At 53.0% G+C, this 26,796-nt stretch overlaps 1 protein-coding gene across 1 annotated transcript in view; it reads right to left on the bottom strand.

Annotated features, from left to right (window-relative positions):
* The window catches only part of LOC133342847 (copper-transporting ATPase 1-like), a 37,935-nt gene extending 29,488 nt beyond the window's left edge, over nucleotides 1-8,447 (bottom strand). Inside the window, 4 exon segments of the mRNA XM_061552173.1 lie at nucleotides 444-1,143; nucleotides 1,145-1,702; nucleotides 7,640-7,801; nucleotides 8,359-8,447. Of these exon segments, the coding sequence (XP_061408157.1) occupies nucleotides 444-1,143; nucleotides 1,145-1,702; nucleotides 7,640-7,756 (1,375 nt within the window). The 5' untranslated portion in view covers nucleotides 7,757-7,801; nucleotides 8,359-8,447.
* Between the last annotated feature and the right edge of the window lie 18,349 nt (nucleotides 8,448-26,796).

The following is a 26,796-nucleotide window of genomic DNA, read 5'->3' as shown; positions in this document are numbered from 1 at the left end:
TAATAAGTAAAAACAAACACTTACATTTGAAAATCAGTAAGCACTTTTCTGCATGTGCATCACATTTCCTCTTCTCAGACATAACGAAAGGTTAAAATTTTCTCAATTTGAAGAAAATTTACAAATAAAATAATTAATATTTTAAAAAACTTTTTAAAAACACGCTTTAATGAAATGTACCCTACTAGTAATGGAAGAACTCCACGACTCCAGGAAGTGGAGTCGTGGAGACCCAAGCCGAAACATAACATATAAAAAAGAATATTAAAACATTTTTAATGATAGAATATAGTATTGTCATCAGTATGACATAAGTATACCAAGTTTGCAGTAGATACCACATTGGGAACTGGGTTAAAATTGAGTTACACGATTTGAGGATACAACAACAACAACAACAGAGTGAGTTGATGTTACCGGTGAGGGGGGGGGGGGGGCGTTACCGGTGAGAGTGGCGCCATAGCCCATGTCCTCGACGGCGCCCTGTAGGATCTCGGGGCTCGTCACACCTCGGTCGTAGGAGACGGTGGCCGTCCCGTCGCCCAGGGAGACGCTCACGGATCGCACTCCCGCACGCTTGGCCAGGCCCCCTTCGACGTTTTGCACGCAGGAGTCGCACGTCATGCCGGCGACACGCAGCACCACCGTCGGGTTGTCGGTGCGCGGAAGGGAAAACGTGGTTTCACTTACGGGCACCGGCTCCTTCACCGCCCCCTTGGCGCACCTGCTGAGCAGGCTTCGGTACACATTTGGCGAGGGAAGATCTGTGCTCCTCAGCCCGAAGGAAACGGAGAGATTCCCAGGAGGGAGGCTTTCTATGGCTTGTTTTAAATCAGCCGGTCCTATAAGCGTTGGATTGTAACGGATATCGGCTTTACTTTCAGACAGAGATACCTCTATGCTGTAAACCGCCGCCAGTTCTCCGACGTGACTTTCTATGTTGTTGACGCACGACTTGCAATGCATGCCTTCCACACCTAAAGTTATCGTGGTACTTTGAATAACCTCGCCGGGCGGTGCAGACGATTGCGGATCCGCAGGCAACGCCCGTGACTTCTCCCTGGCCTGGATCTTTTTCAACGGCGATTTTGGCAACAGCACAGCGAACCCCAATGCCTCGATCTGCCTCCGCAGCTCCGAGGCAGTTAATCAGGTGAGATTTATAGCCGACCCGCACCTCCTGGCTGGCGAGAGAAGCTTCGACGTGCTCCACCCCCGGCAGCTTGGCGAGCGCGCTCTCAACGTGGCGGGCGCACGTCTGCCGCTTCATGCCCTCAACCGCCACGACCAGCGTGGCGAGGCCCGGCTGCCGCCGACTGGCCTGCAGGGTGGCCCGGTAGCCAAAGTCCTCTATTCTCTGGCAGATCGCATTGGCGCCCGTGAGCTCCGGCAAAAAGGTCACGGTCATCTTACGGCGCGCGTCCTCGGCCTCTTCGCTTGGCAATCGGGCGACGTCTGTCGCCGTGACGCCGCGCAGGGAGGCCGCGAGGTCCGCCAGGGAGCGCCCGCGAAGCTCGGCGGACGGCGTGGCGCCGGTGACCAGGATCTCGACGGACTCGGTGTCGGCCGGGAACCTGGAGCCGTCGCCATCGAGGTTTAGTGACGCCTCGAAACCGGCCTGCTCCACGGCCTCCAGGAGGCTCTCGGGCGCCTGGCGCCGGGCGTCGTACAGCACGCGGGCGCTCATGTCGCGCAGCGACACCTGGCGCGCACACGCAGACCTTCTCACGAGCCTCGCAACAACAAACCAACCCCAAGGTAACGCACCCCGCCTGCAGCTCGTTGTTTAGGTTGATAAGCCACTTCAATCAGCTATCATTTGTCGACAGGTCATTTATGAAAAAAAGCTACATAGCCTTGTGGGCCTTACCAGGAAAAAATATATAGTCCATAATAGAGGTGTTTTTGGGTTAGATCGCGTAAATATATAAATGTATTGTTAAACCCACCACCACCCGACACAACCAACTAGTAAGGGTTGTCACGTAAACAGAACGTGGCCAATTCGTCACTAGTACAGCACACCGGTGTGTTGGAGAGCCAAGCCACAACATTTACAATCTGAGTATGACGTTTCGCCAGTAAATTACAACAAGCTTCATCAGGCGACAGTCAGATTTGTGAAGAAGTCCACCAATACAGGGTTTTTTTTTTATCAGAGGTGCGGCACATTGCTCCAAGCGAGGTTGAACAACTGCTTGTGATCATCCTCCCTTCTCCTCCCACTCATCCATCATCTCACCTCTTGCCCACTACGCCACTCTCTTCCGCCTCTCCACCCTCTCACCCACCGCCCCGCCCCCCCTCATTGACCCACAGCATGTGAGTGTCGGTTCGAAAGAAGTTCAACATACATACACACATACACAATACAATCTTGCAGGAATTCATACTCTTTAGGTCTTTCGTGACTTTATGAATTCCTGCAGTCACGAAAGCTTGAAGTCAAGATTGAACCGCCTCTACGGGGAAGGTTTCCACACAACCAGTATATATGTGAACAGACTCCGAGACAAGAGGGCTCTCTAGATCGAGTCGCTCACTTCTCTGAAGAGATGCCGGGACACCAAGGTAACACCGATCGCATTTACACTCACATCTGCTGCTGTATGCTAATATCTAGCAACACAATAGCCGAGGTATTCCTAGCTCTGCGATCTTACATTTACTTTCAAATTCCATCTCTAGCCCCGCCCACTTACCCTTGGGGTTGTACCCATCTCAAACCTTTACAGGTAGTCCTCTACTTACGATGGAGATGCGTTACAACGACCCCATCGTAATTCAAAAATATCATACGTCTTGATGGCCTAGCCTACCCAGGAGTCTTAAAGAATGGTGATAATTTAGCAAAACAGAGCAGTTTACAGTACCGTACTGTATCAACTATATACTGTATGTATTTATTAATTACAATACGGTATTGCACAGTAAAATGTAAAGTAAAAAAAACAAGGTAAATTCTTAGCCTACCGACTATGAACTGCAATTTAACAGAAAGTTGTTTCAGGAAACAATCCTATCTGCTATAAAATATTTTTTTTTAACATGCATTGAATGTACCGTAACGTATCATATTGTACTGTACTCACCACGATTCGTACGCTTCTGGGTTTGGCTGACTCGCGAAATTTAAAATATTTTACAATTTTGTCGTATCGCTATCGCCATCGTAAGATCGAAATATCGTAAGTCGGACCATCGTTACTCGGGGACTATCTGTATAACCTTTGGCTGCAGTAGCTCTCTCGCTACATTTCTTCCTGCCTCAGCAGTCCGCCTGCTGTATTTATTCACCTGAAGACGATTGCTTGCGTTGCAATCGATACGTCGTGATTGTTTTATTATCATTTTTTTAATCTACGTGAACTTACCGAAAGACCCAAAGAGTACACATACGCTTCGCACTCAGCCTGGGTACGTCATGATGATGTACGATTCTCTCTCAACCCACTGCTGTTTGCGAGCACCTATGAAGGCCAGCACGGTGCACGAGTCAGCGGATAGCCAACACCACCCCCGGCCGCCTTTGTATACCCCGGTGGCAACGTTCACACATCGCACGCACGTGCAGTAAACGTGCGTACACACATGCGTGCAGTAAACGTGCGTACACACATGCGTGCAGTAAACGTGCGTACACACATGCGTGCAGTAAACGTGCGTACACACATGCGTGCAGTAAACGTGCGTACACACATGCGTGCAGTAAACGTGCGTACACACATGCGTGCAGTAAACGTGCGTACACACATGCGTGCAGTAAACGTGCGTACACACATGCGTGCAGTAAACGTGCGTACACACATGCGCGCGCACCACCACGCGATGGTCCACGCGGACGCACGCAGAACGCGCGGCGGTGGCGGCTCGCGGCGGGAAACGGCGACGGCTGCGGCGCGAGCTCGGCTCGCCCGGGCCGACGACGCGAACGCGGTCATTGTGCGTCCCGAGTCGGCAATGACCGCAGCGCTGTGACCGAGGACCGCAACTCAATGCGACCGAGATGAGGTGAACACAAACCAAACGTCGCAGCCACACCACCAGCTGCGCCGGGATGGTTGCTATTTCAATGTCAGGAACGATGCGGCCACGCGCAAGGCTTTTACAATAAATCGTCCAAACAAATCACTTTGGCGTGGTGAGAGGGTTAAAACAATAAGTAGGACTGTTGGTGAGAAACTCGGCTCTGCTAACTCAATACCGCCTGCTCGCCTTGCTGACAAACGACAGCAGCCATGTGTTTATAATTTCACAAACGTGAATCCAGGCATCCCTAGCGTAATGCGAGGTATGCCCCCCAATAGCGTGAATTCGCAGTGACGCAACTCATCTTTTAGGGACACACGTTAGCAATGCGTTTCACAGTTACGCGCTCAAGAAAAAAGAAAGAAAATACATTATCGTTTTCCCAAACAATTCTTTGAATGACAAAATTAAAATTACATAAAATATTTGGCAGGTTAACCAACTAGAATCCCAATATGATGGCGTCACCACATCATGGCAGCGCCCAGTGTCATGGGCTGGGCGTAGCCACCCTTAGATCTGAGTGGAAGCCCTGAAGTTCATCCTCATTAACTAATGTTTGCAAGTAGCAATCTTTTTAATCTTAATTGTCATTATTCGTTCTTAACTCCTATTTCAGTAATTTTTTTGTAATATTAATAACATTATTTATTTTTACCTTTATACGCATTTTGGAAATCCAGGGTAAAAGGATGTAATGATACTTAATTTTTATTCTGTAACGCACCCCCTCCCCCAACCCCCCCGTATGACATGTACAATGTCTGTGGGATAATAGGCTTCATGCAGCGCGATTCGACTCGCGCGCTGTATTCCCGGAACGCATGTTTCTCGTTATGCGAGGGATGCCCGGATTTTGCTCACGTGCTATAATAGTTATAATTGACAGCACTCTGTCAATCCACTGCTGGATGAAGGCCTCCCCATGCCGTGTCGATCGTGGGGGTTTTCTTGACCATACTTCACCACGCCGGTCAGTGTGGGTTTGACGGAACAGGAAGGGGAATGACGTGACTGGCTTCATTACAGTAATATACTTAGATCCATCGCGACGCACAACACGGCTGACGTACGTTCAGCATTCATATCAATCACAAGTTGAGCTCGGGCAGTCAGTGGCAGTGCCCACCTCTGTTGGTCGCTCGGAGCCATTTGTGTACATTTCACGTTCCTATTGTTACGGGATGCATTGTAAACACCGGAGTAGCTGTCCACAAAATGGAACATTTAAGGGAAACTCTGGCAACCCACATCTGCGTGGAGGAGGCTACCCGTGGATCCTCTCGATCGGAACAATAGCAAACCTCGCCCGGAACATCTGAAAATGGGGCCTAAACGTGGAATTTCTGACGATCCAACAACAACGTAGTTCTGGGTTTTGATCGTGGACAGGAGGAGTGGAACTTCCTTCGCGCCGTACGTAGCCAACAGTGCTAATCAAATGCCATGCGGATACAGAGCACGTGCCGTTCTCCATCGAAACATGCGGTATACGCAGTTGCACCACTCCTGCCAGGGCAGGATGGTGCAAGTTTCCTTGAACCAAGTCACCCGGAATGCATCCGATCTCATCAGATCCCAGAAACTAAGCAAGCATGAGCCTGGAAAGTGCTTTAAGGGGGCAACCAGCATGTACAGCAGGTGCTACAGGCTGCTGCGTGGCTACGAAGTGGGCAGCAGCAGAGGACAGCACGGCAAAACATGTCGCTGTCATGTACTCCACGCTCCCACGTTTACGCCCCTTTCGACAAATCCGCACTGAACGTCGTGAAGTATGATCAAACAAACCCCAACACCTCACGTTGCGCGGGAAGAGGCCCTGTCTAGGCAATGGGCTTGCGCGAGTGCAAAAACAACCTCGAGTGGACTGTAAACCAAAGGCTGTGGCTGTTCAATGGGCAGTGAAACGTTTCAGTGAAGTCCTCCATAGACAATAAAAACTCCCACTTCAAGGTACAACGCACATTACTCATTACAGGGCGCGATTCACAGCTCACCCGTCAGTGCTTTGGCAGCTGTTGTTGGTGAGAGCTCGTGGCCAAGGGCCCATAGGCCATGGCGTTTACACCGGGCCATTAATTACCACCCTACGCAGTTCGTGGCGGGCTAGGTCTGTCCGGTGGCATGTCAATGGGAATCTTCACGGATAAACAGATTCCCTGCCACTTGACGCATCACCGTGCACACTTGGCCAAGTCTACCGACGTAAGCGCTAGGCTTGCACATTTAGTTTCAAAATGCCAATTTTTAAACGCAAAAAAAAATGCCTCAAATAAAATTTACTTTTTTCTTCTCATCCATGAGACAATGCCCAACGTGAATTCCCGAGGCGTTGGTCAAACGCTACGACACCTATCAAATATCACAAAGGCAGATCCCTCTTAGAAAGGTGTTGAGCCTCAAGAGGGATTCCCCCGATAAATAATTGGTTATTCATTCATTTTTCTGGGCGATTACTCGTCGCTGTGTGCTCCACAGAATCAGCCTCTAAGACACCGGAATTAGGACTGAGGCACTGCCACACCTGGCAACCCTCCCACCCTCGCAACCATGCACAACACTGTCGAGGAGCTAGATGGATTGATATTAAACAATACACTATTTTAATTTACCAGGTAAGGCCCACTGAGCTATATAGCTCTTTTTTCAGAAGCGACCTGGCTACCACAAATGATAGCTCAACGAAGCGGCTTCTCACGTGGAAACTCATAGGCAGCCAAGTACTCTAAACGCATGTTTCTAAAATGTGGAGGGAAAAACCGGAGGACCCGGATAAAAATCCACGCGACCACATGGAGAGAGACACGTAAATTCCGTATATACAGCAGGCGTCAGGGTCGGCATCGAATCCACGACTTCCTGTATACCAGGTGAGGTAGTTAACATCTCCTGGCCACCGCGGCGATGTAAACAGTCGGCAAAATAAAAACGACCTGAGCAGTTGCTCAGCAAGGCCGGGAGGGATGGGGGCCACGTGCCAGGCGAGTTGCCCTCACCCACGCACAACGGGGCCACGGATGGAGTGAGCACATGCCGGGAGGGATCCGTGCATGGAATCCACGTGCGTTTTAACTCGATTCCTGGACTGAAAATGTAAACGTATCGGTTTGGCTAAAGCGGCTATTTCTTAATGGAGTGCGTGGAAAAGTGGCGACCCCCTCTTGTGCCAAAGATAAAAATGCCGCTGGAAGGATTGTTCCAGAGTCTTGTCGAATCTCTCTCCTGTAGCCGCTCTCACACATGGTGCGAGCTTTGCAAATGGAATTTCCATCTCATGACACGGTGCCAAAAGCACAATGGGAATAAATGCGGAAAAAAAAGACCGCAAATATATATTTTTAATGTTAAAATAATATCTATACTCTTTGGTTCTTTCGGTAAAGTCACATAGGTATAAAATTAAATAAATCACGACGTTTCGGGCGCGGGAAAGCACCTGATGACGGACGCTTGTGTTGCGCCCGAAACGTCGTGATTTATTTTATTTTCTACCTACGTGACTTTACCGAAAGAACCAAAGAGTATGGATTCCTGCAGTCACGAAAGCTTCAAATCAATAATATCGATGTTGCCTCTCTACGCACAGAGGCCACCGCGACAGCTGGCTTACCTTAATATCGTAAACTCCTGGGAGTTGGGAAAGCTGCTCCTCAATGCTCTTGACACAGGCGTCGCAGGTCATGCCATCCACGGCCAGGGTCACACACCAAGCTTCTCCTCCAGCCATCTCGTGTGGTGTGCAAGCACAGTTGCGGGGGATCGTGGGCGATCGCTGTAAACATACACGTGACAAAAAAATTCCAGATGATATCGGCGAGCCGGAGAGTTCTCAAACAGTCGCAGCATTCTCTTAGGTTTTTTCGGTAAAGTCACGTAGGTAAAAATAAATAATACAATAAAATAATAGAAATAATAATAGAAATAAAATAATAAATCACGACGTTTCGGAGGCAACACAAGTCTCCGTCATCAGGTGGGACCGTCACAGCTAAATTTACTGTATCAAGTGAGGCAAAACTCCAAGAAACAAGCTCTTAAATACAAGTTAAGGGGGAGTCGCAGGATTCAATACGCCCGTACGCAGATTTTCAACCATCCACGTTTCTATCGATCGACTCACAATGTGTACAGTTGGAGAGAGTCAGCGAAAAACAAACACATCGATAGGATCCAGCACCGACAAATGGACATTACTGACCGATGGCTACGCGAGTGGAGAAGCAAAACAGCTATTCAACTAACGCCTAATAAAAATCAGTAATCATTTACCAACTATTAGCGCTGTCAAAAATCAACCTGGATCAACCATAACCTCCGGAACACACACACCTCCGTCAGCTTGCCGTGCCGGTGGCGGCGAAGATGCGCCACCACTGATGGACCAACGTGAACCGTCCCCGTGGGTGTTGTGTGGGCAGCGCACGACCCCCTCCCGCTCCACGCACTCCGACCCCTGCTGCTGCTGCTGCTGCTCCTCCTCCTCCCACCGCAGAGCTCCGCGCCGACCTCGATGAATGGATCCACAAAGCTGCCAGAAAAAACGGAAAAAACTGATTTTCAAGAGCAGTGTCCCGTATGGAAAACTGCAAACTCATGCTGGTGGGGGCCTGGATTTCACGCAGCATTCTGCCATCGTTGCCAACTGCTGCTCTTTCTTTAAGTCAATGAATGCCCTCTTGGTTCATTATGCCGATTAGCATAACCTCATTTACCACAATTTCATAACACAACTCGGCGGAGTCATTCATAAGCACGACAGTAGCCAGCTTGAATCTACAGCATGAATCATACGATCGTGATGCAGTAGCACAGAGCACACTGCGTGTAACGTCAGAAGTTGCCCTGCACTCGCAGTCTCTTCTATAACGCGGTGGTTGTTACGTTCCAGAAGAACACCACGTTATGGAAAGATTCCGTCATAATAGTATATAACATAGGGGGTAAAGCACAGTTCGCATGATAACACGTGAGATGCCTACGCGGGCTGAACAAAGACTGAGGGCGCGTGGGTGGCAGTCTAGAATCATCCAGCAGCATCCCACTGCCTTGTGCGATGATGCTACGCCGAGGCAGCCGTAGGACCGCTTAGTCCGACTCGCGCGACGGAGTTTCCATTCACTCAATCGCGTTATATCCAATTCGCATCCGCGTTCGAAAAAATATGTTCCCCAACACGTTCATTGCCTTATATCTAATTCACGTTGTGAAAACAACACGCGGCGTCATAGAACAGACTGTTTGTAGAACAGACTGTACTCTCCACCAGGCACGTGCTTGTGTCACTGGGCACGTCCACTTCGTACGTGTGTACATCTGTAACGGATGTACGCAGGGGTCTATGGTCACAAAGCCATGGGCTGTGGTCACGTCCCAACGAGCTAGCAGGCTCATGGAATTAAGAAATCGCTCTAAATTCAAAGTCAACCAAATCCAAATGTTTAAAATACATGCAGCAGTGCGATCTGTCTGCATACCATTCTCCGATGACATTAATCACAATTCTTGGGGTCTTTCGGTAAAGCCACGTAGATAGAAAAAAATAAAAAAAATCATGCCAATCTCTATTGTATAAAACGATGTAATCTTGGTTGCTTATTATGTCAAGCAAATATACAGCTAAGACCTCATTCACAGCGCCGTAATAATGACGCTCTCATGATGTATACGTTTGTTTTGTGCCCTGCCATTGCTCTTCATGAGCAGAAAACTTTGCCACGGGAGAATCTGCTACTCACCATGCTGGTTAAATAACGTAAACACGGAGAATCTGAGACTAGGTCACTAGGATATGGGCAGCATGGGAGAGCCGTGGAGCAGTAACTTGGAGACCGTAAACATCATCCCGAAGACTCGTTTTTTTATTTTACAAGGTAAAGCACTACAGAGCGATACAGCTCTTTTTCAGATGCGACCTGGCCACAAATGATAGCTCAACGAAGTGGCTTATCACGCGGCAATGTAGAGCAGCCGAACGATCGTGTTCCTAAACGTGGAGGGGAAAAAACGGAGGACCTGGAGAAAAAAGTCCACGCGACCACGGGGAAAACGTGCAAACTCCAAATATACAGCAGATACCAGGCGAGGTAGTTAACGTCTCTTCGCCACCGCCGCGCCCCCACCGCCAACCCAGCCATGAGGGAGCCCGCTGCTCCACCTGGCGTCGTCGCATCCGCGGTCGCCGCCTCCACCGAACGCGAGAAACTCTCCCAACGCGACCGCGGCAACAAAGAGCGTCAGCAGCACGCGGCGAGCGCGTGTCGACTGCGAGCCATGTGCGAGGGGGTCACACACGGGTCGGGGTGGTGTGGGGGGTGGAGACGCACTCGCTTGCTGCTGCTGCTGCTGGGGTCCACGGCCGAGACGGGAGACTTTATCGCTGCTTCTCGTGTTTGTGTTCGCACGAAAAGGTGTTGGTGGGGGGTGGGGAAATCCATAAAACATCACCAACGTCCTCCACACACACCCCGCACGTCGTCATGCACATCTCCCCGAATTATTATCTTGGGTAAAAACTAAAAATGACGAAACCAACACACGTGTTATTTCATTGGCGTGTATTTAAATAAGTTCAATACATGATACTGTACCCAGGGCGGTCCATAGGGGGTCGTGGGCCCGGGGCAAATGCCACGCTGTGTGGGGGGGGGGGGCCCGACACCATCAAACTAAACTGTATTACATCGTAACCCCCCCCCCCCAATGTGCGGGGCCCGGGGCAGTCGCCCCGATTCGCCGCACCCTCGAGGTCGCCTCTGTATATAACCCTGGCCGACGAGTTAACAGCTTTGATTATGCACTTGAGCAGCCAAGCCAAGTCAAGACCGCGCCGCGGCATTGTTCCTCCTCGGACGAAATCCGCGAAGTTGAAGTATCCCGGTGACGTCACCCGCGAAACGCGAGGGCCGGGAACTCACAATGGCCTCATTCCTCCTCCTTCAGTCACAGCCCTCACACGCCAGAAGTCCCGTTCACTAATCACTTACACCGGCTACGACCGACAACATCAATGTCTCATTGAATTAACGTATAACATCTATGGGGGGGGGGGGAGGTGGTTCAATCCGCACGCTAATTTTAGCTTTCAACTTTTCACTCTGCATGTGGAACCTCGTGCTATTATTACAGCTGCTGGTTTTCGGTTAAGTGATATTCGCTCAATTACTCTGCACAGAAGACAATAAATTCCTCTTAACCGTAGCCGGCATGGGGTTATTCGGCCACAGCCAGCACCACCCAGGGATGAGTAAAGACATTTTCACCAGTTTCCCAGCAAAATTAAAGAATGGTTACGCACATTTCGCCGGATTACATCCAGCATCATCAGCTCCAAGCCAGTGCTCAGACCTTGAATTAAGGGTGATGACAATTCCAACCTTAATCCTTCTTCCTCAACTATTACAACTCACCTGCTCAAGTGTGTCTCTCTAATGAGGTGCACCTGCGATTATCTGCCGTGCGTTTAACATCGCGTAACGAGGCTCTGTGCGCCACGTTAATCCGATCCTAAGACGCTTACGCAACGTGGCATCTGGCCAGACTCGGGGGAATTCTCCGCACTCACGGACTCACTCGCACACCTTCCAGCACAAAACACGTGGACGCACGCGTGGAATGGTACATAAACAAACGCAGTCACGTAGATTAACTATTTTTTTTACTTTAACAGAAGCGCGCCCTGGCCACAAATGATAGCCCAAATGAAGTGACTGGTCACGTGGAAATGCATAGCAGCCAAATACTCTAAACGCACTTTTTTTTGTAAATGTGGAAGGGGAAAAAACGGAGAAAAATCCACGCGATCACGGTGAGAACGAAATGCAAACTCCAAATAAAACAGCGGGCGTCAGGGTCGGGATCGAACCCACGACTTTCTTCGCACCCGGCGAGGAGGTAGTTACCATCTCGCCGCCCCCTGACGACTCGACAAAGCACCCAGCTACAAAAGCCACCCAGGTAAGTGGTACTGTTAAACTCGGGGGGGGGGGGGTGCTGTTGAAATTGGTTATGGCCGTCTGAGAAAAAGGAAACAAACCGGTTACCGGTTCACCGAACATACAGATGACGTGTCGAGTCTTAAACGCTACATCACTATCTCTTGAAGTGAGAGAAGCGAAGGGGGGTGAGTGTCTGCCACAGCGGCGGTGCGATGGTCAGCGAATTGGACTTGCAATCCAGAGGGCTTCGGTTCGATCCCATCTCCCGGCGGCGGTAGCAGTTTAAAGAATGGGACTCGTTGATTGAATGCCCCCACCGCCACCGCCACATCCCACCGGCACCCACCCTCCACCGCCTCCTCTATCCACCCAACACGAGAAGTCAATGGGGGGTGCACTGCAACAGCTCGCTCCGCAGGTGACGAGCGGCGTGGGGTAAAGTGTGTGCACGTCCGGTGACGGACTGGGGCAAAACAAGATCGACCCAGGCCTTTGTAAACACACCGGCTCAATTTCGGGATAAGGACAAATATGAATGTTTCTCTTTTAAATGTTCGGCGTCCCCTTTTCGTTTTTTTAGACGCCTTTTTGGGGCCATAAATGGGTTGTGCGATAACATGTAAACTGTGTAGTACTCGTAATAATGTGTTAGCCTTTCTGGCAATAAAACAGGCGTTAGGATATTGGAACACGTAACTGCCAACCCCTTATCAGTGCCAACCTTATTCCAGACCAATTCAAACCTTATTCGTCAACCCGTGCCCTTATACGTCTCAACGTTCATCCTACAAATTCTCATCACGAAAGAGCACAAATAAACAATGTGTTGTTTCACCCATAATGAAACGGCTGTACGCCGCGTGGGCCTGAAAACTCTATTTGCCTGTACAAAAATACGGCTAAAGCGCGCGTGTTGACACTGTATGTGAACACCAAATTAGGCCTCGGCAAGGTAAGGTAAAAGTTAAAAGGTAAAAAAAACGAGCCTACCTTTACCCTACCGTTTACCTTACCACAATACAATCACTCTACCCTACCTTTTACCCTTTAGCAGGTAAGGTACAAGGTAAAAAGCAACGAGCCTACCTTTTACCCTTACCCCATACAAATGACCCGATTACAGGGTAATTACTGGGGAACTACTACACATGAACAAGGTGTATAACGGTGAATGCTACAAGGTAGAGCGCTTTATTCATATAGAATACTCTCGATGATTACAATTTTACACGCTTGTTGTCGTTGTTGTATCCTCAAATTTTGTAACTACATTTTTACCCACTTCCTAATGTGGTATCGACTGCAAACTTGGTATACTTATGTCATACTGATGACAACACTATATTCTATCATAAAATCCTTTTTTATATGTTATGTTTCGGCTTGGGTCTAATTGTCCACGCTCAACTGACGTTGGCTGTAATTGGCCACGGTCCCTCATGTCGTGACAAGCTTCGGGGCCACTTCCTGGAGTCGTGGAGTTCTGCTATTATTCGTACATTTAATAAAAGCGTGTTTTTAAGAGTTTTTTTTATATTACTTATTAAATGGAGGCCACGGACTGCGCCACGGAGCTTTTAGTGGTAAACAAGGCACCGTATTTACTGGGTAATACTTCGCGCTACCTTTACCCTACTGGGTAATTCTTGCGAGCTACCTTTACCCTTTAACCCTTGACCTTACCCCTTGGCATGTCGACACCTTTACCCTTTTAACCGGTAAAAAGGGTAAATTACCTTACCTTGCCAAGGCCTACACCAAATAGACACCTTTTGCAAGGAAGGTCCCATGATGTGTCGGACCCCGTAGCTCGATGTTGCGAAACGACGTATTCGCGTGATGCTGCCGTGAGATTAATTGGCCCATTTGGGTCCCAAAAAGAAATGGGCAAGGCGAGGAAGAATATTTGGGACTGCCGAATAAGGGACCTCACTCCAACTGAGAACGTAAATAAGCAATGCAGTGTACACAGTAGAGGTAATACAATACTTTTTTTTTTAAATATTACTCTGATCACATTTGCAATTTCTCTACACAGATTGGTCCACCGGCCCTCGGAATGGACCGGTCCCACCGGGCATGTGCCCGGACTGTTACCCCCCCCATGGTCAATCCCGGGGCCTGGGTATGCCCACCTCTGCCACGGTGTCTTCTCGGCGTGAAAGAGTCGGCGACAACAACCACATCCGTGGCTGCCTCGAGTGGAGGCCCTCTCCGCCAGCACGTGGAGAACGAACGCCCATTAGCGCTCTCACCCGCTCTTATGACTTGTTTATTACTTTGTCATCCCCCCCCCGCCCCCTGTATAGCCGTAACAGACTGTTGGGGCAAGTGCTGTTAGCGAGTAGCACCTATGAAGGCCAGCACAGGACAGACGAGGGGATGGGTGGCCAGCACCACGCCCGGCCCGCCTTTGTCTCCCCAGTAGCGATATTTACACACCACACAAGATACTATTTTGAGGCTGAGTCGACCTAGGGGAGGCCCAGGACCGGTTCACATAATCGTCACTGGTGCCCGGTGGCCGTGAGCGGGAATCGAAGCCGGGTCGGCAGGTTCGTAGCGCAAGGCCCTGACCGCTGCGCCACCGCTCCCCACCCACGTGGGCAGCAGTGCGGTCAGGGACCGCCACTCCTCCAGCGGTGGCAGCAGCAGCAGCGGTGGGGTGGCTCGTGGCATGCCCACTAGGTGGGGTGGCTCGTGGCATGCACACTAGGTGGGGTGGCTCGTGGCATGCCCACTAGGTGGGGTGGCTCGTGGCATGCCCACTGGGTGGGGTGGCTCGTGGCATGCCCACTAGGTGGGGCTGCTGCGAGCGGCCTGTGAAGAGACGGTGTTCTACTTGAGAAAAACCTCGTCTTGTTATTGGCCTCCACGTGGAAGTGATTTCACTGCCTTGTCTACCGACGGTGAGGCATTTATAAACAATACGAAGCAGAAGAACAAAGCACTCAAATGCTGTCCCCACGACTCTCAAGTCCACACCACACAACCCCTTTGACACTGGCAAGAGCCGAGTGGGTGCAAGGCGTGACCTGCTCGATTTGCACAGTGCCACCTCGCGTTGTGACATCGTCACTGTAGCCATGGGCGCCTTGTTCACCGCCCTGAATGGGTCTCAAACGGCGTGGCTAAAATGCGAGAAGCTCATCGCAATTGATGAAGAGAAATCTCTCACTCGGACGTCTTCACAGCCGCCCCGAGACTTCCCCGAGGCACAAATCAGACATTGGTGTGGCAGCGGTTTCCAATATGAACAACTTAAAATGCTATCTTCATTAGGCAATTCACGTGGAAAGAATACAATTTTATTGATTTTAAACAGAGTGAAACAATTTATAGAAAAGGTTTTTTAAAAATAATTTCTCATCTCCAGCTGCTTGTTGGGGCAGTGCCCCGAAGCCCCTAGTGGACGAAGCGCGCCTGCCAACATAGTTACAGAATGCTCATGCAACTGTCGACGTATTATGGATTCCAGTGTGCTATTTACACCACTGCCGCATCCATATTTATAAATTAGCATTATAAACGTTAACATTTTATGTCTTATAATAGTAATAACAATCCCATGTAGCATATAGTAGTGTTGTAGGTTATATTGCAAATAACTACGTACACTGCAATTGTTGGGGCCGCTGGTCCCCGGAGTCCCTCCCTGCTCCGTGCCTATGGCAGGGGCTCCGCCGTGCGCCGACCCCTCGCTGCTCTGCGAGCAGCTGCTGCCGTCGCTGGGCTCATCGCCCGACGGCTCCCCTCCCTGGTCCGTCCCTCCGCGAGCTCGTGTGAGAGGCATAGCTCGCCGCACGCCCTCGTTCACCTGCAGACGCTGCGTTGTCTCTCCACGGATCACGCGCTATTAAACGGGGGTCGGGGGCGAACGACGCTGCCCTCACACTGCGCGAGTCCCGGCGGCGACAGACGGATCGGGGACCTGCGGACGCACCGACCCCTTCACCCACACTACGAGCGCACACACCTGCACACACGCGACACCCACTCGTGCGCCGCTCTACGCAGCGCTCACTCACGTGGTGAACCACAGTGTACACACGCGCACCCACACGCTCACACTGCACGACAATATCACGCGAGACCACGCTTCGCTATTAATGATTTATTATCTGATACCTGGTAATTTAATGTTAAATCAGTGAGTCGACGAGGCTGGCCTACGCTGATACCTTTATACCTATTCCCGATTTATCTGCTATGATTCTAATTCACCTACTTACTTCCTGCTGGATGCCCACGGCGGTTCGTTGATCCCGTGCTCGCAGCGCACCTCGATGCGTCTCACGGACGATCGGGTCGCTGGACTGGAAAGCGTCCTGTCGCCTGGCGCTGGAGAGAAGAGAGCTATTTTCCCTCTGCGCCCCTCTATTTATCCTCCCTACCTCAAAGGGGATGCTGCGCTAAACAATGGGCTCGCGATCCTCTGGCACGCGCACGGCGGTTCTGGGCGCTGTTGATATGCTAATCAGTGTGCTGCGTGCAAGGCGTAAATCCTACTTAATCCCTTACCCTCCCTGACAATGGGGCCTGCGCGCTCAAGCGCAATTATCCCAACCCTCCATGACTATGCGCAACAGCCCCTGTGATCCCGCTATTCCTGCTGTCCCGTGCCTCCCCTGCTTGCCCCGTCGACTCGTGGGGGTGTGTGTGGGGGGAAAATGCGCCTCAACCGCGGTGGCCGAATGCCCCACGCCGCGACCATACCATATTAAGGCCGGCCGCAGCGCCGCGGTGCCACGTAGCACGGGGGAGGTCATCCAATTCCCTGATCGCCGGAAACCGTGAGAATTAATCCCGATAAGGGTCTCTCGGATAAAAACCGGTCGGTCAGGCGACCTCCCCTCGGAGCTCTATGGGGGGGGGGGGAAATGAGTGCGGGTGTGTTCATGTGAGGTGAGGTGAGGGGGACGCGGGGTCGGCTCCGTTGCTTGGTGGTGGCGAGGTCGGGGATTTGGTGTCTGCCGAACGGCTTCGTGGCGGCGGCATCACATAGCCCCCCGAGGTGCCAGTCCCCGTCCCGGGTTGACTGGAGCACCTCGCTTGGGCCGCGCCCACGAGGAAACGTTGCGGGGTCCGGGGGATCCGTCCGGACCTGGTGGCTGGCCTCGGGGCGGGTGGTTCCGTCCTCTGTAGCTCCTGCGGCGGTCTCCTCCTCCACTCCAGCGGCTCTCCCCGTCCCCCGGCACCTGTGGGCTGGGGCACAAACTCAGCAGCGGAAGGGTTTAGTGGCCGTCGTCCGCGCCGTCTCCGGACTGGATCGGGGCGTCTCGGGGACCAGGCGGGGCCCATGTAGTGTGCGAGGCCCCCCAACACGAGGGGTGCGGGTACTCCTGGATTTCGGGGCTTTCGGGTGACGGAGTCCTCTCTCGCCGGGGCCGCTTTCCATGGTTTTAAGCGGCGGACATTGACCACCGTCTCTCGACCCCTCTCCCCGCCGTAAATTAGTACCGTCCAGGGGGATATCTGCCGCACCACGGTCCAGGGTCCCCGCCAGTAGGTCGTCAGTTTCCCCACCTGCCCGGCCCCGACGCGAGGGGTGTGTAGCCACACCTTAGCGCCTGTCAGGAATAAGGGGGGTTCCATGCGGGGTCGGGTGCCCTGTTCCTGCCGCCGATGCGCGGCTTCCCCTTGCGGGTATGCTCGGCCTCGGGCTTCTCGCAGGGTCTCCAACAGGTGTTCCACGGGGCGGCTTCCCTCCTCCGGCTGGGGGGAAGGGACGCCGAATAGCAGATCTGCGGGTAAACGAGACTCACGGCCGAACATCATTAAAAACGGGGTTTGTCCCGTCGACGTGTGTACGGTGGTGGCGTAGGCGAAAAGGGCGTAGGGGAGGTGTTCGTCCCAATCCCGTTGATTTGCGGCCGCCATACGTTTGAGTTTCCCTGCTAGGGTCTGATTCATGCGCTCTACCATACCGTTCGCTTGGGGGTGATACGCTGTGGTTCGGTCCTTCTGGATTCCGAATTCTCGGCACAGTGCCTGGAACAGCTCGGCCTCGAACTCGCTACCCTGGTCGGTGAGGACTCGTTCCGGGATCCCGTGCTTGAGTACGTAATGTTCTACAAATGCCCGGGCCACCACCAAGGCCGTTTTATCAGGGATGGCCACTGCCACGGGGTAGCGGGTGAAATACTCTACTGCGACTAGAATATACCGGTTGCCTCGATGGGATCGTGGGAATGGCCCCTGTAGATCGATCCCGACCAGCTGATTCGTGCGGCTGACGCGGAACGGCCTTAGGGGTACCTGGTATCGTGCCGGTTTCGGCCCGCACTGCTGACAGGCGCGGCAGCCCTGTACCCAGGCCGCCACGTCTTGTGCCAATTTGGGCCAGAGATACTGGCGACGCAGGGTCTCTCGAGTGCGTCGTTCCCCATCGTGGCCCCCGAGTGGGTGGTCATGCACCAGCCGTAGCAGCTGGGGTCGCACCTGGGCAGGAACACAGATGCACCCCGGCTGGCCGGCCTCGGTTAACTCCCGTACCACTCCGTTCTGCACACACAACCGGGCATACAAACCGCTCCAGGGTCCTGGTAGGGCGCTCTTTTCCTCCCGCAGTGCCGCCTCCACGGCCGCCAGATCCGGATCTCGCTGCTGGGTCTGTCTCAGCTGCTCGTCGTTCAGGCCCGGGAAGGCGCAGCCGACGTCCTCCTGGATCCGTCCGATCGGGTCCCGAGCCGCGGGTCCCGCGCTTGCCGGGCGGTCGACGGGATCCTCGGTGCCACCTGTGAGGGTCTCTGTGGCGCACACTGCACTCTCTCTCGCTGGGGGGGGGTCAGTGGCCGCGGCCTCTCGGGGGTCCGTTGCCTGCCGGCAGCGTCCCCCCGTGAAACAGGGGCAGGCCTCCTCCGCCCTTGTCTCGGCGTACACCGTGGGCCGCCTTGACAAGGCGTCCGCGTTTGCATGCGTCCGGCCAGCCCGATACTCGATTTGCAGGTTGTACTCCTGCAACTGCGCCAACCAACGGGCCATCTGCCCCCGCGGCTCCTTGAATGTAAGAAGGAACTGAAGAGCATAATGGTCAGTGCGTACGCGACATCTCCTGCCGTACAAATACGGCCGGAACTGCTTACATGCGAAAATCACGGCGTACAACTCTTGGCGGGTCACGCAATAGTTCAGCTCGGCCCCACTCAAGGTCCGGCTGGCATACGCGATGACTCGTTCCATCCCATCCTGTACCTGTGACAACACCGCGCCCAGCCCGCTGCTGCAGGCGTCGGTGTCCAAAATAAAATCGGTGGTAAAATCGGGGAAAGCGAGGGTGGGGGCGTGGGTGAGGTGGTCTTTGAGAGTGGTGAAGGCCGTCTGGCAGGCCCCCGTCCACTGATAGGGGTGCTTAGGGGAAGTGAGTTGGGTGAGGGGGCGTGCAATCTCGCTGAATCCCTTTACAAATCGACGATAATAGGTGGCAAGCCCCAAAAATGATCTGATCTCCGTCAGATTCCTTGGCCGTGGCCACTCCACTACGGCGCGTACCTTCTCCGGATCGGTGTGCACGCCTGCCTCGCTGACGCGATGCCCGAGGTACCCCATCTCGCGTTGTGCGATGTAACACTTACGTGGCTTGAGCTTGAGATGAGCCGCTCGCAGTCGCTGGAACACCTCTCGAAGCCTGGACCAATGCTCAGACAAAGATCTACTGAACACTATCACATCGTCCAAGTAAATCAGGCACTGTTCCCATTACAAGCCCCGCATCACCAACTCCATCAGCCGCTGGAACGTCGCGGGCGCATTGGTGAGTCCGAACGGGAGTACTCGAAACTCGAATAGCCCCATCGGGGTGGTGAATGCGGTTTTCGGCCGATCCTCCTCCGCCATCTCCACCTGCCAGTACCCGGACGCGAGATCGAGGGTGGAAAAATATCGCGCTCCGGCGAGGCTGTCGAAGGTGTCGTCGATGCGGGGTATAGGGAAGGCATCGCCGAGCGTGACTGCATTTAGTTTACGGTAATCGACGCAGAACCGTGTTGACCCATCCTTTTTCGTTACTAGTACCACCGGGGCTGACCAGGGGCTCGCCGAGGGCTGAATTATGTTATCGCGAAGCATGTCCCCAACTGCCTCTTTGATTTGGGCGCGTTCGGGTGCGCCCACTCGGTACGCAGGGAGTTTGATGGGTCGGGCTGCACCGGTGTCAATTTGGTGCTTAACAAGATCGGTCCGACCCACGTCCGAGTCGTGTTCACTGAATACGTCGGCATACTCCCGCAGTAACTCGCGCAGCCGATCGGCCTCTCCCTTAGGTAAATCCGCCCATGGTACATGTAACGCGTCGAGCAGGGGAACGACCTCGGCTCGGGGAGTCGGGCCGACTCGCCAGGCCAGGTCCTGGTCACCCTCAGGACGCCCGGGGTCCTCAGCCCAGAGTGCGAACACCGAGTCGTTAGAGTGGCGTGCGTGCAGGGGGTGTACTGTGGCTATCGGGGTGCGCCGTCGCAGTATCGCTGGGGTATTGTGGGGGTTAAACATCCGCATAAACAATCGGTCCCCATCTGCGTTTACCAACGTGGCGGATCCCACAACCCCATACCGTTTTGCCAACTCCGGGTGAGGAGTTAGCATTACCTCCCCTGATGGTCGGAGCGCGGGGTCGGTGGGGGATGTTGCCACCGGCACCAGCATCTCGGTGAGCGGGCCGATGGTGACTGTCGTCGCCAGGATAGCGGCCACAGGTGCAAAGCGGCGGCGCGTTGGTTCTCGTCCCAGGAACGGTATCCGCTCGCCGTTGCTCTCCATGGTGGCGCATCGCTGGCGGGGTTGCACGTTGAGTCCCAACCGTTCTAGGAGGTCGGTGCCTGCGATACACTCGTGACACAACGCACTCGACACGTAGAACTCCTGCGTGCACACCTGGCTGCCTATGCGGACCTCTAGGGTGGCTCTCCCCAGCAGCCCCATTCCGGCTCCGCTCGCAGTGTGCAGCGCGCGGTCCGGGGCCTGCAGGTGACGCACGTCGACCCCGATCGCGCTGCAGTGCGCTGCGCTCACGAGCGAGGCCACCGCCCCCGTGTCCAGCAGGATTCGGGTACGCACTCCGTTTACCTCCCCTTCCACCAGCGACGTGGCCCCCGTGATCCCCGCCACCAGTTCCCGCAGCCAGTCGCCAGGAGTCACCGTTTCTGTGGGCGTTGTTGCTGGAACCTGTGTGGAGATCACTCGCTCGCCATTATTCTCACAGCTTGTTTGTGTCGGGGCTACGTCGATTTCGCCCCCCGGTGGTCCCCTCTCTAGGGGGGCCTTAGTGTTTGACCTTAGCTCTTGTCTAGCTCGGGCGACCTGAGGACAGTCCCTCACTAGATGCCCTCGGCGGTCGCACATATAACATGCCCGGGGAGGGGGGGCGGCTCCGTAGCGGGTCCCCTGTCCGCTCCCTCTCCCTCCCCCAGTACGAAGTTGTCCCACATCGGACTCTAATAGGGCTACTCTCCTGGCCAGCCCCCCTACGGTCGAGCGTAGTTCCCCCATCTCAGACTGGAGGGTCTTCATATTTTTATTCGCTTCCTCGCGTACCTGGGTTACCCTCTCACCTACGTGGGTTACCCTCTCCCCTACTTGGGTTACCTTACCGTCCATTCGGTCTACTCGGCCAGCAATATCTCCCATGCCGGTCTGTAACCCAGCTACCCAACCCGGGGTTGTCTCGCGGGGTTTCTGGGCCTCTCTTGCCCGTCTCCCCATGGGGCTGGCGGGCTCATCCCCATCCTCCTCCTCGTCAGGGATCAGGCTCGCCACGGTGTACTCCTGTCCCGACCCTCGGAGCTGCGCGCGTTCGCTGGAGAGCTCCTCACACTCCAGCGCTTGCTCGACTAGGGTATCGAAAGGGAGGCCTGCGCTACTCTTTTTGGGCTGCCACCACGCGGTGCGAGCTAGGTACCTGAGTAGCTTGTCTGCAGCTAGCGCGTCAATGACCTCCTTCGAGAACTCTGGACGGGCGATCCGGGTTAGTGATCGCACGTCCTCAGCGTAGTCTCGGAAGTCCTCGCCAGTTTGGCGTCGGCGCGCCTCTAAGGCGGTCTTCGCCCGTATCGCGTTGCGCGTGCCGAAACGCAGGTCTAATCTACGCATTAGTTCTTCTAGTTGGGTTTGCGCGCTTTCGGGTAGTGCCTCTACAAAGTCGGCTGCCCGCCCGTCTAAGTTTAACGTAAGATGTCGCAACGCCTGCGCGTCCGACCAGCCATTAAGCTCTTTATCCCCTATGATATTACGGGAAAACGCTTTCCATGTAGGGGTCCCCTGGCCGGTGAACACATGCCTTACCTTTGCGTGGAGTAGCGCGCCACCTTCCCGTGAAGATGTGAGGGTTCGTCCCACTTCTGACACCAAGTTGTTGGGGCCGCTGGTCCCCGGAGTCCCTCCCTGCTCCGTGCCTATGGCAGGGGCTCCGCCATGCGCCGACCCCTCGCTGCTCTGCGAGCAGCTGCTGCCGTCGCTGGGCTCATCGCCCGACGGCTCCCCTCCCTGGTCCGTCCCTCCGCGAGCTCGTGTGAGAGGCATAGCTCGCCGCACGCCCTCGTTCACCTGCAGACGCTGCGTTGTCTCTCCACGGATCACGCGCTATTAAACGGGGGTCGGGGGCGAACGACGCTGCCCTCACACTGCGCGAGTCCCGGCGGCGACAGACGGATCGGGGACCTGCGGACGCACCGACCCCTTCACCCACACTACGAGCGCACACACCTGCACACACGCGACACCCACTCGTGCGCCGCTCTATGCAGCGCTCACTCACGTGGTGAACCACAGTGTACACACGCGCACCCACACGCTCACACTGCACGACAATATCACGCGAGACCACGCTTCGCTATTAATGATTTATCTGATACCTGGTAATTTAATGTTAAATCAGTGAGTCGACGAGGCTGGCCTACGCTGATACCTTTATACCTATTCCCGATTTATCTGCTATGATTCTAATTCACCTACTTACTTCCTGCTGGATGCCCACGGCGGTTCGTTGATCCCGTGCTCGCAGCGCACCTCGATGCGTCTCACGGACGATCGGGTCGCTGGACTGGAGAGCGTCCTGTCGCCTGGCGCTGGAGAGAAGAGAGCTATTTTCCCTCTGCGCCCCTCTATTTATCCTCCCTACCTCAAAGGGGATGCTGCGCTAAACAATGGGCTCGCGATCCTCTGGCACGCGCACGGCGGTTCTGGGCGCTGTTGATATGCTAATCAGTGTGCTGCGTGCAAGGCGTAAATCCTACTTAATCCCTTACCCTCCCTGACAATGGGGCCTGCGCGCTCAAGCGCAATTATCCCAAACCTCCATGACTATGCGCAACAGCCCCTGTGATCCCGCTATTCCTGCTGTCCCGTGCCTCCCCTGCTTGCCCCGTCGACTCGTGGGGGTGTGTGTGGGGGGAAAATGCGCCTCAACCGCGGTGGCCGAATGCCCCACGCCGCGACCACACCATATTAAGGCCGGCCACAGCGCCGCGGTGCCACGTAGCACGGGGGAGGTCATCCAATTCCCTGATCGCCGGAAACCGTGAGAATTAATCCCGATAAGGGTCTCTCGGATAAAAACCGGTCGGTCAGGCGACCTCCCCTCGGAGCTCTATGGGGGGGGGGGGGGGAAATGAGTGCGGGTGTGTTCATGTGAGGTGAGGTGAGGGGGACGCGGGGTCGGCTCCGTTGCTTGGTGGTGGCGAGGTCGGGGATTTGGTGTCTGCCGAACGGCTTCGTGGCGGCGGCATCACACAATCTTACTTACACGCCACACAAAAATTGCAAAGCTCTCACTTTAAGACTGTGAAAATAAAGCTTTAATTTGAGTATCTTCTCGCTTTAATTATTTTCTTGTATTTTACCATTTACATTTGTCAGAGTAATGGCAAACAGGTCATGTGGTGCACACGTGGCAATGCCTAAAAGTGTTAAACTTACAACTTTGTTATTGCCACACTTAGACTCCTTCACATTTTAACGGATGTTGAACATTTACCATTGCATAAAATCCTCCCTTTGGTACGGATAGTTTTTATTTTACTTTTCATCACTATCATAAACGGCACTGTTGGAAACTCTTTTTAACGGACTATCAAATTCTCCGTTCTCTGCCTTCTCATTGTTCACAATGGTGCCACTACTAAACAGAAGCACTTTACTTTGGGTGATTATGTTCTTGTGTCTGCCACTGACACTTTCAGGGGCTAAATACCAATGTCGCGGTCTGGTGGACACAGGAAGGCTTCAATAAAGAGTTTGTCTCTTTTTGCTCTCCGTCCTCCGTTGAAGGGGTGCAGGCCTACAGTGGTCAACGATATGGTCCATATTTATAATATGGTACACTTTTTCGATTGACAGCGTGCCAATCATTGTGAATGATAAGTGAATGTATATGGCAGCTTTTGCAAAAAAACGTTATTACACGCTTTTATTTAACTCACTCTGTCGTTGTCGTATCCTCAAATCTTGTAACTCAATTTTAACTGACTTGCCAATGTGGTATCGACTGCAAGCTACTTATGTCATACTGATGACAATACTATATTCTATCATAAAAAAAACAATTTTAACCCTCTTTTTATGTTATGTTTCGGCTTGGGTCTAATTGTCCACGCTCAACTAACGTTGGCTGTAAATCACCACGCTCTCTGACGTTCTGGCAAGCTTCGGGGCCACTTCCTGGAGTCGTGGAGTTTTGCCATCACTCGCACGGTACATTTAATTAAAGCGTGTTTTAAAAAAGTATTTTTCAATATTACTTATCTGGTGCACCACATGCACAATGGTGTCACGAGAGGTGGAGTGAATTGACTTCAGTTGTTGACTGAAAGCACCTGGATGGGATATTCCCCGACAACATACGATGCACAATGACGCCCTGCTGACTGGTGTGGTGGGACGTTTAATTGTCTCAACACAAATGGAATATTTTGGAGATTACTGATTTTTTTAATATCAAGAGTACAGTAATACCCCGATGTACGTCTCCCCCTTTTATGTTGTTTGGCGAGCACGTCGTCACTTTATTATTAACTCCACTACCTGATATGCATCGCCTCTACCCACACTGCATCATCCGTCCTTTCTCGTTATCCGTCACTGTTGTTTCGATATTCGTCGTCGCACATTTCAGGAACGCATCCCTCACGTAAGCCAGGGTATTAGTATATTTGCATGAGAATGTAAACTGGACACCAGGCATAGCTTCCCAATTACGTCTCTCACAGCAGCTAATCCATCAGCCTCAGTGCAGCGTCGGCGTTGAGTGGGGGAATGGTGTTGGTCGATTAGGAAACGTGCAGGTGAGGAGAGTTGTCGTCCGATTGTCCGCAAGAATGTTTCGTCGTATCCACTAATCTATCCGTGGTTTGATTTGCAGAATTATTCATTTTATCCGTGAATTTGTGGATAATCGGATGAGTGTTGTGGATAATCGGATGAGTGTTGTGCGCACGGTGGCCTGGTACGACTCCGTTCCCCATGAAAGAAACCGTTAAGAGGAAGAGCCTCTCCACGGATAAGTGTTACGGATCGTTCTGGGGCACGGATAACACGTCGTGGGCAATAGGTTCGCCGATAAGAGGAGTTTCACTGTTTCAGCAAGACTCGGAATTTTCTTTCAAAAGTCTGTGCAGAGCACACGCTCATTGTGCACTGCTGAGAGAAGCATTGCGGGTTGAGGAATATACGTCCACGACCTCCGGGCCTGTGGTCCAGCAGTGGAGGCAGCTGCAAGGTTTGTTGGAAAATGTTTGTGAAACTCCCTTCCCATGGGTGGCGTCGAGGTGCTGTACTCCGGCTCGCCAGGAGATGGCGCCATGTCAACTGACTAATCTCCATCTGTTCCAACTCGATTGTAGGTGGGCGTCAAGGGAGTGCCATACCCTGGTCCGCCAGGAGCTGGTACAGCAAGTGTGGACTTATCTTGATCTGTTCCAACTCCATTCTCGCAGGTGGGCGTCGAGGTGCCATACCCTGGCTGGCAAATAGAACGCAGTACAACAAAGTGTGGACTAGTCTCCATCTATCCCTTCTGCATGGGACAGTGTTTCCCCTTTGCGCTCGCCGCGTTTCTCCCGGTGCTCTGGGACCCCCCCCCCCCCCCCCCCCCACGTGTATAAACACTCCTCGTTAATTGGATGAAAACATCTTCATTAGTTTAACACGTAGGCTTTCGCAACCAATATCATCCATAATAGAGGGGTTGTTTGGGTTAGATCGCGTAAATATATCTGGCTGTCGCCTGATGAAGCTAGCTGTAATAAAAACGAAACGTCGTGCTCAGATTGTAAATGTTGTGGATTTGCTCTCCAACACAACGCTGTGCTGTACTAGTAACGAATTGGCACGTTGTGTTTAAGTGGAAACCCTTACTATAAATTGGCGGGTTTAACGAAACATCTTCATCGATGCGCCTTCGTGTGGGTATTTGTGCAGCCTCGTGTGATGCAGCTGCATGAATGAAACTTGCCATGTAAAAAAACCTCAATATTATTATAAATATACTAGCCTATAGCCCGTCCAAGGACGGGTGTATTGCAGTTAATCTGAAATATTCAATCGAAAATAATGACCCGCTCATGATTATTCTTTGGGTCTTTAGGTAAAGTAACTGAGATAGGTTTAAGGAAAATAACAAAAAATTATGACGTTTCGATCACAACACAAGCGATCGTCATCAGGGGGGGGGGGAGCCCCCGGGTGCCCAGAGGCCACGCCCCCGGGTGTCCAGAGGCCACGCCCCCGGGTGCCCAGAGGCCACGCCCCCGGGTGCCCAGAGGCCACGCCCCCGGGTGCCCAGAGGCCACGCCCCCGGGTGCCCAGAGGCCACGCCCCCGGGTGCCCAGAGGCCACGCCCCCGGGT

The sequence above is a fragment of the Lethenteron reissneri genome, chromosome 16 (assembly GCF_015708825.2).
Source record: "Lethenteron reissneri isolate LAM-NWPU_2019-01 chromosome 16, ASM1570882v1, whole genome shotgun sequence".
NCBI classification, from domain to species: domain Eukaryota; kingdom Metazoa; phylum Chordata; class Hyperoartia; order Petromyzontiformes; family Petromyzontidae; genus Lethenteron; species Lethenteron reissneri.
This window is presented reverse-complemented; position numbering and strand designations above follow the sequence as displayed.